We start from the raw sequence: 17,829 nt of genomic DNA, 5'->3' as shown, positions 1-17,829 counted from the left end.
GAAGCAAGATGAAAACACTAACACAGACAGAAAGATAGACTGAGCAAAGACGGGGCCCAAAACTACCTAGATAGGAAAGGACAGGAAGGCTGCTGTCTGCAATCTGCCAAAACCCTATCAAAGACATAAGCCAACAAGCTGATATGAAAAAGGCTCTGAAGCAGCTAGGCTTCAAAAACTAAATCAGCACTAAGGTATTTTTAGAAGACAGAGCTAAAGGAATTCAGCACACCCCAGCAGGGAATGGCAGAAATCCAGAAAAACAAAGCAAAACAAAGTCAAAGCACCAATGCAAAAAGCCGAGCAGCAAACTTAGCTTTAGAGGAGCAGGAATTCAGACTGGTCTCCAAGGATCCCACAGAGAAATCACCCGCAGGGCAGAAGGGCGTCGGCAGCCTTATATCCAGTCAGTAACTCCACTCAGCCAGTCATCATCATCAGCCTCAGGTGTTTGATAATCAGGCTCACTACCTTTCTTTACCAGAAGAGGGAGTTCCTCGGGCCTCAGTAGTGAAGGGGAAAATGAACTCACAACACTGGACACTTATGGATTGTGTGAGGCCCACTGAATATCAGAGCGCAATGTCACAGGCTCGATGGCACAGGTGTGAAAAAAGTGACTACAGGATAAGGGAGATTTTGAATTTCTGCACACACTAGTGGACACTGGACACTTTTGGATTGTGTGAGGCCCACTGAATATCAGAGCGCTATGTCACAGGCTCGATGGCACAGGTGTGAAAAAAGTGACTACAGGATCACAGAGATTTTGAATTTCTGCACACACTAGTGGACACTTTTGGATTGTGTGAGGCCCACTGAATATCAGAGCGCTATGTCACAGGCTCGATGGCACAGGTGTGAAAAAAGTGACTACAGGATCACAGAGATTTTGAATTTCTACACACACTAGTGGACACTTTTGGATTGTGTGAGGCCCACTGAATATCACAGCGCTATGTCACAGGCTCGATGGCACAGGTGTGAAAAAAGTGACTACAGGATAAGGGAGATTTTGAATTTCTGCACACACTAGTGGACACTGGACACTTTTGGATTGTGTGAGGCCCACTGAATATCAGAGCGCTATGTCACAGGCTCGATGGCACAGGTGTGAAAAAAGTGACTACAGGATAAGGGAGATTTTGAATTTCTGCACACACTAGTGGACACTGGACACTTTTGGATTGTGTGAGGCCCACTGAATATCAGAGCGCTATGTCACAGGCTCGATGGCACAGGTGTGAAAAAAGTGACTACAGGATCACAGAGATTTTGAATTTCTGCACACACTTGTGGACACTGGACACTTTTGGATTGTGTGAGGCCCACTGAATATCAGAGCGCTATGTCACAGGCTCGATGGCACAGGTGTGAAAAAAGTGACTACAGGATAAGCGAGATTTTGAATTTCTGCACACACTAGTGGACACTGGACACTTTTGGATTGTGTGAGGCCCACTGAATATCAGAGCGCTATGTCACAGGCAGAAATTGGCTAGTGTATCACAAACTACAAGGTGTATGTAGAATTGGGCAGAATAGGAATCTCCCTAGAGTGTAGGTCTGTAAGAACGGAACAAGTCCTCCACTTATCCTTCCACAGTGACACACAGATAGCTTCACTGTGGCCGTGAAAACAGCCGTTACACGGTACTGAGAGGAGCGTGCACGTACACGGCTGTCCGGTGTACGTAAAATTGTCAAGCTCCGTGTTTTTTAAGTATACGGACTGACACACGCTGTCTCTCTATAGTTTTGAATGTAATCAAACAGCAAATATATTTAACTGTTTGAAAGCTAGACAAAACTAGTAGGTGCAGGTCTGTGAGAACGGAACATGTCCTCGACTTATTCTCACAGAGTGACACACAGATAGCTTCACTGTGGCTGTGATAACAGCCGTTACACGGTACTGTGTGAGGAGCGTACACCGCTGTATGGTGTGAAAAAATGCACGCTCAGTACCTCAGCAGGACAAAAAAAAAAATTGGGATTGCTTTTAAAAAAGCAGTTTGCAGAGCAGTGGGTAAACAGCAATGCAGCTGTCAGGAAGCCTTAGAAGGCAGCCTAACAACCAACACCGCTGATCCACCACAATATAGCCTCCCCTTGCACTGCACACACAGTGACTGGTGTGTTGTACAGGCAAAATCGCTAGCAGCAGAAGCAGTTTTTTTTTCTTCTTCCCTGCCTAACGCTCTCCCTACAGAATCAGCAGCAGCAACCTCTCCCTATGCTAAGATCGGCAGAAGTAAGATGACGGTCGGCGTGCACGCCCTTTTATAACCCCTGTGACGCCCATCAAAGCAAGCCAATCACTTGCATGCCCTTCTGAAAGATGGTGGTGACCCCTGCCTATATCATCACGTTGCCCACAGTGTCCGTGGATCCTGATTGGCTGAAAAAGAGCGCAAAACAAACTTTTGAAATGCGACTTTGGCGCGTAAGTCGCCGACCTCGTGGCCGACCTCATCCTAGGGTCGGGTTTCGTTTCATGAAACCCGACTTTGCCAAAAGTCGGCGACTTTTGAAATTTTTCGACCCGTTTCGCTCAACTCTAGTAAGCAGCAAACTTTCAAATTGCACACATATACTCAGGGGTCCCATAACTGGGTGCCTTGGGACCACGATGCAAACCTCGCCACAAGACGTCCCTCACAACAGTTCAAAAACTATGGTTTGCAAATGGCTGAAATGTCAGCCATAATGTATACAGTGGATTTGCTGTGTAAATAAAATTCAAATCACGTTTTTGCATCTACCTTGGAGTGCCAAATATATTTTTTACATTTTAAAAAGAAATATCCATTCTTCTTACCTTCCCCCGAGCGGCAACCTCTTCTATAGCTGGAACAGAGGCTGGCAGCTGACTTCATCAGACTTGCCACGGGTGGTGCATGACGTCACTTCCACGCGCCACCAGTGACCTCCATGCTGACGTCAGCTGCTGGCCTCTCATTGGACGGTGGAATGTACAGTTGTGGACAAAAGTATTGACACCCCTGCAATTCTGTCAGATAATACTTAGTTTCTTCCTGAAAATGATTGCAAACACAAATTCTTTGGTATTATTATCCTCATTTAATTTGTCTTAAATGAAAAAACACAAAACAGAATGAAGCAAAAAGCAAAACATTGATCATTTCACACAAAACTCCAAAAATGGGCCAGACAAAAGTATTGGCACCCTCAGCCTAATACTTGGTTGCACAACCTTTAGCCATAATAACTGCGACCAACCGCTTCCGGTAACCATCAATGAGTTTCTTACAATGCTCTGCTGGAATTTTAGACCATTCTTCTTTGGCAAACTGCTCCAGGTCCCTGATATTTGAAGGGTGCCTTCTCCAAACTGCCATTTTTAGATCTCTCCACAGGTGTTCTATGGGATTCAGGTCTGGACTCATTGCTGGCCACCTTAGAAGTCTCCAGTGCTTTCTCACAAACCATTTTCTAGTGCTTTTTGAAGTGTGTTTTCGGTGATTGTCCTGCTGGAAGACCCATGACCTCTGAGGGAGAGCCAGCTTTCTCACACTGGGCCCTACATTATGCTGCAAAATTTGTTGGTGGTCTTCAGACTTCATAATGCCATGCACACGGTCAAGCAGTCCAGTGCCAGAGGCAGCAAAGCAACCCCAAAACATCAGGGAACCTCCGCCATGTTTGACTGTAGGGACTGTGTTTTTTTTTTTGAATTTTGAATGCCTCTTTTTTTCTCCTGTAAACTCTATGTTGATGCCTTTGCCCAAAAAGCTCTACTTTTGTCTCATCTGACCAGAGAACATTCTTCCAAAACGTTTTAGGCTTTTTCAGGTAAGTTTTGCCAAACTCCAGCCTGGCTGTTTTATGTCTCGGGGTAAGAAGTGGGGTCTTCCTCGGTCTCTGTCACGCGGGGCTTAGGTCAACTAAGGCTGAAATACCCGGGGCCCCTGTGGTGTCCCTTTAACTAGGGGAAACCCTGTCTGACCCTCAACCCAGGGTTTTTGCTGATGGTGCAAATGCCTGAGCCTCCAACCTTTCCTTATCTCCTGCTCAGCCCTAAGCTTAACCCTCCACCCTCCACCCAGTGAGGAGACAAACCACCAAAGCCCCACACAGTAATGACAGACAGGGAGAACTTAAACTGCACCGCGCCGCATACACACAGGACTATACAGTAATGTGAACAGGGTACAACAAAACACAAATATGGGAAGGCGAAAAGGTAACAACGGATCATACGCCACTAGATACGAATCTCTCTCTCTCCAACACCTCCACTCCAGACCAGAACCACTTGGTATGAAACACAAGCTATAATCGGCGACGCCCATAGGCCAGCACGACTATTTAAAGACCGTGGGCGTGACCAAACATCCAAGCTGATCTCCAGCTAGATTAACCCCAGATAGCCTGAGAAAATCAAGCCGGCGCCACTGAGGCTATAGTGGACGGAGGTGGAACTACCTCTGCCTGCCGAACGCTGTGGTGTGAATAGCGTCCGACATGACAGTCTCCTACCATACAGTCCCTTTTCATTCAGATGCCGACGGATAGTACGGGTTGACACTGTTGTACCCTCGGACTGGAGGGCAGCTTGAACTTGTTTGGATGTTAGTCGAGGTTCTTTATCCAACATCCGCACAATCTTGCGTTGAAATCTCTTGTCAATTTTTCTTTTCCGCCCACATCTAGGGAGGTTAGCCACAGTGCCATGGGCTTTAAACTTCTTGATGACACTGCGCACGGTTGACACAGGAACATTCAGGTCTTTGGAGATGGAGTTGTAGCCTTGAGATTGCTCATGCTTCCTCACAATTTGGTTTCTCAAGTCCTCAGACAGTTCTTTGGTCTTCTTTCTTTTCTCCATGCTCAATGTGGTACACACAAGGACACAGGACAGAGGTTGAGTCAACTTTAATCCATGTCAACTGGCTGCAAGTGTGATTTAGTTATTGCCAATACTTGTTAGGTGCCACAGGTAAGTTACAGGTGCTGTTAATTACACAAATTAGAGAAGCATCACATGATTTTTCAAACAGTGCCAATACTTTTGTCCACCCTCTTTTTTATGTTTGGTGTGGAATTATATCCAATTTGGCTTTAGGACCATTCTTTTTGTGTTTTTTCATTTAAGACAAATTAAATGAAGATAATAATAACAAAGAATTTGTGTTTGCAATCATTTTCAGGAAGAAACTGAGTATTATCTGACAGAATTGCAGGGGTGTCAATACTTTTGGCCACAACTGTATTGCAGAGCAGAATTCTAGTGGGTCTTTGTGTCGAAATACATTTGAGTTGAATCTGCATGCTCGGATGCACATCCAGCTGAGGTGCTGGCATTGGTGGATCCCCCTTGTGATCATTACGCTCCTGTATGTGTGTTAGCATAGTACTACATGTAAGTGTGCAACTGAAAAAGACACATTCTTTCTATATTTATTGTTCTGTACATGAAAGTGTTCATTTTGGATTTTTTTTTTGCGTATGCTTTATTAATTGTATTATCTCCAGATACAATAAATCATGGTAGATTTCGCATTTATATTTATTGTTTTTTTTTATACAAACAAAAGAGAATCTGTCACCAAATTTTTGCTAGGTAGTCTGACATCGGCATAATGTAGGTGCAGAGACCTAAATTCCATTAATGTGTCACTTACTGGTTGGTTATTTTGATATATTCACTGTTTTCTCTGCTGCAGATGTAGCATTTCTTTGAATGCTGAGCTCCATCACCGCCCGCACTACTGATTGGCAGCGTTCTATGTACACTGTGCACAGGCAGAAAGCTGCCAATCATTGATGGGGGTATGGTTACACACAGCAAGAGCGCCACAAGGCACAAGACAACTATAATGATAATCTCCTGCTGATAAAATACTGATTTTATGAAATCAACAACACACAGCCTAGTAAGTGACACATCACTGGAAAAGGATCTCTGCCTTTAGATCATGCTGATCTCAGATTAAATAGTGAAAACCTGCTGACAGATTCCTTTCAACAGGTTTCTCACCTTTCGCATTACAGTGAGTCATCCTCGGCAATGTTCCTAATATGATGTTGTATACTTGTATCTAATACTTTATGCTGAAATTACACATTTAAGCTGCGTTGCACAGAAAGATATCATCTAATGAATCAGTCATTTCAGAAAGAGCTTTGAACCCTAGGAAAAGGTTCACTTATACCTTTCTGGTAGGATTTAGCAAAAGAACTCATGGCCTTTAAATAACCTCAAATAAAATCATTGCATTCACAGTTTCTCATGATAGAATTCAACAAACATATGTACAATAAATGACTTGCCATGGATAATATTGGTGTCACAACCACTACAAATATAGGTAAGCCATGGAAAAAATACACTAACTCTTTAATGCCTTCCATAGCCATCTAGATTTACCATGATCTTCTTTTGTTCTGCCATGACACCAGTTATGCTATGAAATGACATAAACCTCCAGAAGGCTGGCCACGGCATGCATCCTGTAGAAGATCCCAAATGGAAGGCCAATGTTTACTATCGCAATCCACATGGATTCTCCATAGAAGTTCATCTCCAGTTCATTATCAAATTGCGGACGAGCACCGAAGGCAGGCATGATCCAGAACTAGGAGAATACGACACAATATAGTTATACACACAATTAACGGAGTCATTTATAGCAATTCACTTTTAGCAATTCACTCAGGTTAACCCCTGAGTGTTCTAAATAATAAATCAACTTTTAAAATATATCTCAGCATGGATAATTATCAATACATTGAAACTCGATGCATCAGCTTTTTCTTGTGGGGCAAATTTTTTTTTTTTTTAATAGCTCGGTACATTGAAATGAAGGTCCTGAAAATGGAATTAATTTTTCCACTTATTGCAACGCACATGTCATAGTTAAAAAGAAAATATAAATTTAATCATAGATTTTTTTCCCTACAACTCAAAGTACTACTCATCATAGATAAAATGCCATTCCTGCTCAATAATAATAATCTTTATTTTTATATAGCGCTAACATATTCCGCAGCGCTTTACAGTTTGCACACATTATCATCACTGTCCCCAATGGGGCTCACAATCTAAATGTTCCATAGCCTTACTTTTAGTTGTGTACATAGAGATAGCTATAGGACCAATGAGAAAAAAAATCATTATATAGAGTATATATGAAATTGCAAAGTCTCTACCACTACTTGCAATACCAAACATGGACACACGAATGACATCTGTGTGCTGTCCGTGATTTTCATGGAATCATAGACTTGCATGGGTGATCTGTGATTTGGGTCAAAATTGGACATGTCTCTATGATTTTTTTGTAGACACACATTCCGTGAAAAAACAAGAACATGTGAACAACCCTTTAGACTATAATTGGTACATGTTCTATCCATGAAAAACAGAGGGAATTTTTATATTAGAAAGATCACCACAAAGACACTTATCAAATAGATAGGAAGGATACATTTTTAATTTGCAATACGCCGGAGTCCCAAATACATATAAAGAGTGGGATGGGGTGAGTAATACCTCTTGTCATAGGTACTTCTGACACCATATTATGGTTTAAAAAAAGCGCAGCACACTGGGCTGAAACATTGCGTACATGGGCATATAATAAATGTGTATTGCTTTCACCTATTTTGATGGGAGTATTGACTTTTTTGATTGTCTCTATTTATCAAGCTATTTAAGGAACTGTGCTCTTCCTGAGGCATACATATATCCAGCCAGTGTCAGACTGATGAACATTGGGCCCACCAGAGGATATGATTCTGAGGGCCCACCTTTCTCCCTCACTCCAGAGCCCCATACCAGCTGCAAGATTTGCACTATGAACTCTCCTGAAGGAGAAGGTAGGGCCCACCGGAGGATTCTCCAGTTCTCTGGTGGGCCAGTCCAACCCTGTATCCAGCAGGTCTCTGGCTACAGGTAAAGGGGTTTGCCATTATATATTTACTGTAAGGCCGGGTTCCGAAATGACGATTCTCTCATGCAAGAGAGCATCGGTTGCGAGGTGCTAATATCCTTTGTCTCCAGCTCTGCTGCAAGCGGAAGCCGAGTGTCAGTGCTCTGTGCTCCGATCCTCTCGCATAAGAGAATCACAGCACAGCTGCGGAGGAGACGGAGAAAGTAATTTCTCCATCTCCTCTGCTGCCGATGTCGGTGGGAATCGCACTATACTCTGGTGACATACGAGTGCGCGGCGTTGGGTCACTTGCACACATAGACTTATATGGGTGCGTGCAATCCTATTCTCGGTTGCAATCGCAGCATGCTACTATTATTTTCACATGCCTAATCGGCATGAGAAAATAATCGCAGATGTGCGCTGCAACATAAGAAAACATTGGGGCGAGTGCAATCCGATATTTTATCGGATTGCACTCTTCTAAATGGATCGCAAGTGGGAATTAGCCCTAAGGCAGAATTCACACATCTCTGTTTTATGGTCTGGGTATGGACCGCCATGCCTGGTCCTACCACTGGTCCCCTTGTCCTGAGCTAGCGGCCTCATACATGCCTATGAGTCTGGTTTGGGACAGAGCATTGTGGTTAGTACATAGACCATGAAACACAAATTCAGCCTTAAGGAGTTGAAATCTTTGCCCACTGGATTAATTTGGCATAATAAAACAAACCACTCTGTACTTACTATCTCCGGGTCCACTGATGAGTCTCTGCCACTGCTCCCTACGTCTGGCATTGGTTGCGGCATTGAGCGGGGGCATTCCACCTACACTGGCAGAGCTGCTCAGCTCACATATTGATTGCTGCACTGTTGAAGTGACGTAAGCGCTGCAGCCAATGCCAGACATAATAAGGAGTAGTGGAGACTGAGGGTGGTAAATATAACATGTTTTTTTTTTTACATCAAACTGTGTTAGAGGATGAGGATTTCACAAAAGAAGACCACCCCTTTAAGAGATGTATCAAACGGATGCAATATAATCATATTTCTATTGTTTACGTTGCCTACTGCTTTCTTAGTGGAGCACCTCCAACTTTTACAGCTTCTCTCCTGGTCACATCAGGATGGCCTTACATCCATAAGATGACTTGGTGATGAGGGATTATGTGACCAACCTTGATTTTCATCCTCCTCTGTAGTAACACATTGCACGTTAGTAACTAGTACAGTGGAGAAGGCTGGGTGACTATCTGGTCAGATGCTCCACAATCAATGGCTATCTTGTAGACAAGAGCACCATCAAATTAGGCCCCAAAGGCTCAGCAAAAAGGGAGGTGGGGACGGCACATCTCTAATCAAGAAAACTGGACACAACTTCAACAAGGCATACATGATTAAGGTGTACATATGCATCTTCAATACACATTCCTTAAAATGAACTAGAACCACTTTTGGAAATGTCCACATGCTTGTTAAGGCTATATATGCTTAGCTGGATGTCTGTCCTTACCCTTAGGCAACTTATAATATCTTTAGTCTATAGAAGGACGATGAAAATAAAACAAATATAACAAGTGTATCAAATGACATCCCTGTCTATTGGAGAATTAACTTACAATGATATTGGAGATGAGCAGGAATAAAGAGATCTCCTTCAGCGCCATCCTTTTCCAGACTGCTCGAGTATTCTTTTGATTGGAGTGAGCAACAATCCCATTACAGTTTGAATCCAGCTCATGTCCATGTTGGGCTTCTGAGTGATTTCCCTGAGGAACTGTAACTGCCGGATTGGTGTAAACTTCATCTACTGAAGGGTGGTGTTCTGAGTGTCCATCACTGAATGGTTCTCTATGAAGTCCTTCTATGATGAAGAAGTTCTGCAGGGTGTGCTGCACAATCATGAGCAGTGAGTACACCAAGTTTAAATGAGCAATGAGGCTCCCAGGAGAAGTGGCTACAATGGCTACTATTGAGAAATAGGCAATACAGTATTTGCCAAGGGCAGCAATTATCAGTAAACCTACATCAAGGCTTCTTGTGGGGTTTTTGTGACTGTCCGAATCCCTCTTGTCATATCTGAAGATGATTGACCCAGCAAGTGAGCTAATACTCATCAGGCTGAGAGCTACAATATTGAAGATGTAAAACATTTCAAGTGCTCGTAGCTTTGATTTTTCCTCAGGAACTTCAATCTCATATACAATGAAGACACCTAGGCCGGCCACAAGGACCCCAACTCCAAAGATAATTCCCACAAAAAGTTTATTTGGACGGATGGAATGATGTGCGTGATGAGAATGCTGGCTCATTACTCGGCCTACATTCTTCCACATCACGTATGACAAGGCTGAAGCGAAGAGGCTATATTCAATATTAAAGGGGTACAAGTAATAATATCCTGTCTGGAATGTATCGCACAGAGGAGTATTGCATGCACAGTCACCAGATCCTCCACCAGCTGAAACAAAAGAGGATGTTCTGTTTTAATTAGCACAATTTAAAATATAATTGACATTTTTAGTGGCATACAGATCAGCCAAGAGCATATGGCAACCATGGAGCTCATATCACACTAAAAGTAGATGTTGTAGGGTGTTCTTAAGGGAATATCTATCTTTGTAGTGGAAAGGTTCTGAAAAAACATCTGGAGGAGGTCAAATCCTATGTAACTTCAGTGTCAGGACAACAGCAGACTAAAGACTAGTTGTTTGAGTGTTTGACTCCTTAAATATGGTAACCTACAGTCTACTGATGCAATTGGACATCATTTGTAAGGTATCTAAAATTCTATGCGGCTTTGCAACTAAAAAACGTCTGTCACGAAACAATGTGTGATTCTAGCAATCAGACTGTGGAAGATTGCTATTTAGACAATTCCAACATATATTTGTCTGGGTTCAAAAAAAGCTAAAGCAACACTTTCTAATTCACCATATAATAGACGTTGCGCAGGAAAGAGGCCCATTATTTTAACGTTTGACACAGATAAAAAAAAAGTCTTTTAAAACTGAGACGTCTTACCTCTAGCAATCCTGTGTCCACCAGATGAGTTACCACTATTACCACTAGGGGTCTGGTGAAGAGATTCATCTGTGACTGCAGCCATCCAGATCGCTAGATTAGTGCTGAGAGTTAGCATGAGGCCGCACCTATAATACATGATTATTAAAACTACATTAAAGTTGCTTTGATTTCACCCATTAGATTACATTGCAAATTATCTAACATTTATATACTGTGCTGTACATTTTCATAAGAAATTACATAACCTAGGATTATTCACCAGAATTCTTCATTAGTTCTTACCTGGTTAGGTTCATGTGAGTCTGAACACAGTTTTGGCAAGAGATCCAGAGGAAGTACGTCTGTATAGGAAATTCATGTAATCACAATATCATTTTCACATCTTAATTCAAATACTACAAAACTAATCAAAAATGATTGGATCAATAACATTTTATAGATAGTTCAGGTTTACAAAAATAGCTACAGGTAAAGGGAACCCGTCAACAGGTTTTTCCCATATAACGTAGGGCCAGCAACTGTACGTCCTTATATATAGCATTCTAAAATGCTGTATATATGTCCCCAATCCGCTCTGCAAAACAAAACAAATAGCTTTATTATACTCACAGACAGCATGATCCAGTGTGATGGAAATCTCTGGTCTTGATCTGGCGCCTCCTCTCTTCTTGCGTTCGCCGTCCTCCTTCCCTGCTTCTTGTGAATGATAAATCCTATATAGGGATTGGCGGACCCATGGAAGTTCCGGTTCGTCCGAACTTTAGTCCAAAGTTTTCTTCTGGTACCAGAACTGCACCTGAACTTGAACCTGAACCCCATAAAAATGAATGGGGACTCAAACTTTGGAGCTGAACAATCTTCTCTCTATTTCTCTCTCTCTCACTTTACCTCTGTCTCCTTCCCAAACCATTAAACAGACTTCCAGGAGAAGTTTGTGTTTAGAGTTCATCACTTGACACGGTACGAGCCCTGAACTTTACAATTCGGGTACTCTCATCTCAAGTAGTATGTTATCCACACAATGCCCTCCATTGCGGTGCTACTCGGGAGCACTTCTCTCTGTACTGCCGAGGGCAGAGCAAAGTATTGTAGTGCGCATGCACCAGCGTTCTTTGGCCTTTCACCGCGAATGCGCATTACAGTACTTTGCTCTGCCTTCGGCAAGGCAAAGAGAGGTGTGTCTGTGTAGGAGTGCGATGGAGGATGCTGTGTGAATGACATAGGATGCATTACCCACATGAACCAAGGAAGGAGGACGGCAATCACAAGAAGAGAGGTGGAGCTAGATCAAGATCGGACCACGCTGTTGGTGAGTATAATAAAAGGTGCTTTTTTTTGCCTTGCAGAGCGGGATCGGTGACATATACACAGAATATTAGAATGCTATTTATGAGGACCTGCAGGTGCTTGCCCTACTTTAGATGGTGAAAACCTGGTGACAGGTTCCCTTTAAAGAAAAAGTGTTAGGAAAGTATTTTTAGATGCAGTTCACAAATCTTACCTGCAGCACTACAAACAGGCCTTGAAAGACTGGATATACAATTTGGATGGGAGATCCACAGTGAGCCAGACTGACTGATTTCCCAATCTTCAGCACATCAAGAACCAACGAACAAACTCCAAAAACAGCCAGTCCGACTACGTAAAATATGACAAAAAGATAAGAAAGTTCGAGACAGTTGCCAGCTTGTGTCTTTAGTGTGCACTAATATAGTCAGCCAAAAATATATGGTATATCACACAAGTGAGTACACCCCTCACATTTTTGGAAATATTTTATTATATACTGTATTTTCATCAGGCCACACTGAAGATATGACACTTTGATACAAGGTAAAATAGTCAGTGTACACATTTATAACAGTGTATAATTGGTGTGCTCTTTAAATAACGCAACACACAGGCTTTAATGTCGAAACCGCTAGCAACAAAATTGTGCCCAATTAGCCTTTTTTCCTCCCTGGAGCCCAGTGACTTTTTAGTGTTACAAGGTCTCAGGTGTGAATGGGGACCAGGTGTATTAAATTTGGTGTTATCGCTCACACACTCATTCATACTGGTTACTGGAAGTTCAACATGGTCCCTCATGGCAAAGAATTTTCTGAAGATCTGAAAAAAAGATTTATTTTTTGCACATGGTGGCCAAGACCATGCAGAGGTTTAACAAGAGAGGTTCCACTCAGAACTGGCTGTCGTCCCAGAAGGAAACTCTTCTAAAGATGATGCACAAGAAAGCCTGTAAACACTTTGCTGGAGACAAGCAGACTAAAGACCTGGATTACTGGAACCATGTCCTGTGGGTAGAGTTGAGCGACTTTGGTCGAATCTGGTTTCATGAAACAAAATTTGTTTCAGATGAAACTGGTCCGACTAGGGCAAAAAAAGTCGGAGTTTCATCCGAAACCCGACCCCAATGCAAGTCAATGGGGAATAAAAGTCGGCATTGAGTGGATGAATGTCATCCGCTCAATGCTGACCTTTATTTCCCATTGTCTTGCATTGGGGTCGGGTTTCGGACGAAGCTCCGACTTTTTTTGTCCTAGTCAGACCAGTTTCATCTAAAACAAATTTTGTTGCATGAAACCCGATCCGACCAAAGTCGCTCAACTCTACCTGTGGGCTGATGAGACCAAGATAAGCTTATTTGGTTCAAATGGTGTCAAGTGTGTGTGGCAGCAACCAAGTGAGGAGTACAAAGACAAGTGTGTCTTGCCTACAGTTAAGCATGGTGGCGGGAGTGTAATGGTTTGAGGAGGAATGAGTGCTGCTGGCTGAGAGGAGCTGTATGCAGTTCATCGAGGGAACCATGAATGCCAACATGTACTATGACATAATAAGGCAGAGCTTGATCCCCTCCCTTTGAGAACTGGGCTGCAGGGCAGTATTCCAACATGATAAAGACCCCAAAAACACCTCCAAGATGACTAAATCCTTGCGAAAAAATCTGAGAGTAAAAGTGCTTGACTGGCCAAGTATGTCTCCAGACGTAAACCCTATTGATCATTTGTTGGTCATCCTCAAACGAAAGGTGGAAGAACGCAAGGTTCTAACATCAACCAGCTCTGTGGTGTTGTCATGGAGGCGTGGAAGAGGATTCCAGTGGTAATCTGTGAAGCTCTAGTGAACTCCATGCCCAAGTGAGTTAAGACACGTGAAAATAATAGAGGGCACAATTTGGCCATTTTTACTTAGGGATGTATTCACTTTTCTTGTCAGCGCTTTAGACATTAATTGCTGTTTGTTGAATTATTTAGAGGGAACAGCAAAGTTACACTGTTATACAAGCTGTACACTGACTACTGTACATTGTATCAAAGTGTCATATCTTCAGTGTTGTCCCATGTATTATATAATAAGATATTTACAAAAATGTGAGGGGTGTACTCACTTTTGTGTAATACTGTGAGTAAAATGTAAATATTGTCTCTCTCTTTCTCTATACACTGTACTGTGCAAAGGTTTTGGGCAAGTGTGGAAAAAATGCTGCAAAGAATTAGAACTGTTAGTTTATTTTTATCAATTACATATGCAATATATAAAAATACATGCACTCCTACACTCAAAACTGTGCTTAGGAATGGTGGCTTATAAGAGATGATTGAAAGGCATATGAGGTAATAATAACAATTTGCTAGTAAATTTGAAAATTGGCAATGTATATTGTATTTGTTGTAGCTGCTCAAGAACTCCAAGCCAACTGCCCCATGTGACCTTTCCAGAGCTTCTCTTACCACAAGTCTTTCCATACTTTAGAAAGAAGCTTCATATCAAAATATGAAATCAAAATCCTATCTCACAGATTATTTAATTTATTTGTTCATTTTCTATACAGTTATGTATAGAACTAATTTGTCTTAGTGAATTTGGCATGTAGCATTAAATAGGAAATATCCATAAAATAAAATAAATCTAAGTGTTTCTACTACATTGATCTCCATATCTACCACATGATTGTCCACCATTCTATACTTGTCCTTACCTCTCAGCCAGATGGGTCCAGCATGGGAGTCCTTTAGGTTTATGTGACGATCCTCTCTAGATGTCCAGAGCAGGTAAACCATCATCCAGCAGCCGGTGAGGCCCATAAGAACGCAGAGCAAAGAGAGCACCTCCCGTTCAACCACTGCCACATCATAGAAAGCCCCACTGCTAACAAGGACGATGGCCAACAGCAGCACATTTAACCCCAGATGCCCAGACAGCAAGCGACCTCCTTTCTTCCACAACACAGGGGGCTCAACAGCAACCAAGGAATGCTGGTCAATACTGATCTTCTCAAACTTTGCGTCATTTTGTAGGGAAGACTCAGTGACCGGAGAAATGGTGTCAACACTTATGTCCCCCATAGTCAAGTCCTGGAAAATAAGTTTCCCAGCTTACTTTCTTCCAATTGTGCATGCCTTTTGCTTCTTAGTCTTTTCTTTTCCTATCACATTTGGAAATCTGAATTTGCAAATCTATATGAGCAAACTATGTGACAATAATTAAAGTTATATATACAGTATATATATATATATAGCCATGAAGCACATATATAATATGTATCTCATTTGATTGAAAATTGTTGAGCAGATAACATTCCGGTTGCTTACCTATAACTCCCATCCCATATGTAAAAACCTAAATATAAGATATTGTGGTTGTATGGAAATCTAGATACATTACAGAATCTGAATAGAAGATTGCTGAAAGTAAGTAGTATAGTGATGGATAGCCTTCGAGAGAATAGCATGTGAATTGCTAAGAGCAGAAATATGTAAATTACTTTCAGTGGGAGAGGACAGAACTTTGTGGGAAAAGTGAGAGTTCTTTGTGTCATTGTTGGGATAAGATATCGATTATTAGGTTTGATGTTCAATTTAAAGCCTATGTGTCATAGGACAGGTTTCACACTGTTGGAGGATTTTTCTCACAGAATCAGGCCCCAGGGGGTCACTTGGCACTGTTATCGCTGTATATTTGTGCTGAATTTTCCTGGTTCCAAATTCTTATACTTCTTATACACTAAGTAACATTTCAATCTGCAGCTAAAGTGTAATTAATGCTAACTGTAATGAACTAAACAATATATGTAATGAACTAAACAAAATATTAGATTTAATGGGGAAATGACTAAGAACGCTTCATTCAATATTTTGGCTATGTGTCTACCGTACAATGAAACTTTTCTTACCTGTTGTGCCTCTCAGAATGCAGGATGGTTTTATTAAAACTCTTGAACTCTCAGGAATCGGTTCTGTAATACCGGAGTCAGTTTCAGAAGAGTTGACGATCGTCTTCCGGGTCTTTGTTCATACCAAGATTATTTCAGATTGTAGTCCTGCAATTCTTTAGGACAATGTATATGTTGTCTTGTTTCAGGTTTTGGATTTTTTTTGTATGGTTTGTGTTTTGAGCTATCTTTAAAACAATCTTTCAGCCCAAGGTTTGAACATCTACCTTAGTCTATAAGTAACGTACTAGTGAATTTAATGACTTTGGTCTAGATTCTCTATTTATATGCGATAAACTAGTCATGTTTTGGTCCTTTGATCTGGGATGAGCTTCCTCTTTTTTCCAGATTACACTGTTTCTAGGACTGATTTACACACTGTGATAGTAAGACATTATAAACGCTTCATTCTGAACCCACTGACTTTTGATTTAAGGCCCCTAATATACAAAGGACAGAAAAGAACACCACATATCTTATAGCATTTACTGTAGAATTTTCTTTTCTCACAGAGGGCCAACAACTGATTTCCAAATTTCAATCTCTCTGTAAAATCTATTGGGCTGCTATATTTCATTCTGTGACACATATATTACAGAACATATCAAAAATCCCACAGGACATAAAACAATAAACTGTGTTCTGTGACAACAATATATGGTCTAAAGACATTTGGATACTATTTTAATGCTAAAATCTATTTCAGGAAAATTTGGATATAGTATGTTGTTTTCTGTTATCAGCCGGAGAGGCTGACCCCTCTTGTCTGCAATGGGACAGGAAGTCATTTGAATTGTAATTCCCCCTTGATACTTTTAGCTTTGAGAACGTCTACAAATATATTCATACATATGTATCAATGATATTAGTAGCTATTTTATTAATTGCATTGTAATATACATTTGCTTTGTAATTTAGAATGAGCATTCCTTTATATCCTGAAACGCCAAAGGGTTTATTGAAAATAGCAGAATAGTTATGTTTGCAATTGAATTTTTGTGTAACCTGCAATATACAGTATATGATCATAAATATTAATTAGCAAAGTGCACAATGGCCAAAATCCTAGCAAATCTAGGACTATACACTAGTTATAGTGAGTGTTATTCCATGTCTGTGTAGGTATTCACAGGTACGCGGGATGCAGTGATGAGACGGGAGACCGGATGAACTCAGGATGTAACTTTTTATATATATTTGTCCCTATGAGGGCTATCTTGAGTAACCGACATGTTAACAGCAATTATCCTCTCAGGGATCAAAACAAGAATACACAGGTAACACGAACACAACTACCCGGTCGAGATCGGTAACTATATGGTCGCGGTGTGGCCGACTACGAGTCCAGAAACCTATAGGTTATTAACTACAACGTGTCACTTATCCTGCTCTGACGTCCGGCCGAGTGGTGGTCGATGCTGCTTCGGCGTTTCAGCCGCTGGGCCCAGCCGACGAGGATTTGGCGCAGGCTTTGGGCGTTCCCACGCCCAGGCGGAGTGGGGGCCTAACAGGCCCCTGAAGAGTTCCTCTGCATTGCGCCTCCCAGCGGAGGCGGGATGGCGTTGGCCGGGGCCCGAGGCGTGTAGGCCGCAACCACAATTTGGGGCTGGGCAGCGGCGACCGCTGGTGGCGGTGAACAAGTCGCAGCAGCGGGCGACAGCGGGTAGGGGTAGCGGTCTGGAATCGAGCCGC

General features: G+C 41.9%; 1 protein-coding gene across 1 annotated transcript; it reads right to left on the bottom strand.

The window, feature by feature from the left end:
* Positions 1-5,447: 5,447 nt before the first annotated feature.
* LOC141099881 (proton channel OTOP2-like) lies at positions 5,448-16,375 on the bottom strand. The gene is made up of 7 exons (XM_073587955.1): positions 16,099-16,375; positions 14,905-15,280; positions 12,427-12,563; positions 11,208-11,266; positions 10,923-11,050; positions 9,518-10,359; positions 5,448-6,602 (listed from the first exon to the last, which is right to left on the bottom strand). Exons 2-7 carry the CDS (start codon positions 15,269-15,271, stop codon positions 6,432-6,434), a joined length of 1,704 nt encoding a protein of 567 aa, XP_073444056.1. The 5' UTR covers positions 15,272-15,280; positions 16,099-16,375; the 3' UTR covers positions 5,448-6,431.
* Positions 16,376-17,829: the final 1,454 nt, after the last annotated feature.

This window comes from Dendrobates tinctorius, unplaced genomic scaffold (assembly GCF_039654945.1).
Source record: "Dendrobates tinctorius isolate UK_male_01 unplaced genomic scaffold, ASM3965494v1 ptg000103l, whole genome shotgun sequence".
NCBI classification, from domain to species: Eukaryota; Metazoa; Chordata; class Amphibia; order Anura; family Dendrobatidae; genus Dendrobates; species Dendrobates tinctorius.
Note: the sequence above shows the minus strand (reverse complement) of the source record. Positions and strands in the feature narration are given on the sequence as shown.

Bases quoted from the DNA above. Each gene is read 5' to 3' on its own strand.
- LOC141099881 (XM_073587955.1), bottom strand. From the start codon at position 15,271: ATGGGGGACATAAGTGTTGACACCATTTCTCCGGTCACTGAGTCTTCC. The intron at 12,564-14,904 runs GTAAGGACAAGT...TATTTTACGTAG, and splicing joins TGGACCCATCTGGCTGAGAG to TCGGACTGGCTGTTTTTGGA. The intron at 10,360-10,922 runs GTAAGACGTCTC...CTTTTGTTTCAG, and splicing joins TGGACACAGGATTGCTAGAG to CTGGTGGAGGATCTGGTGAC.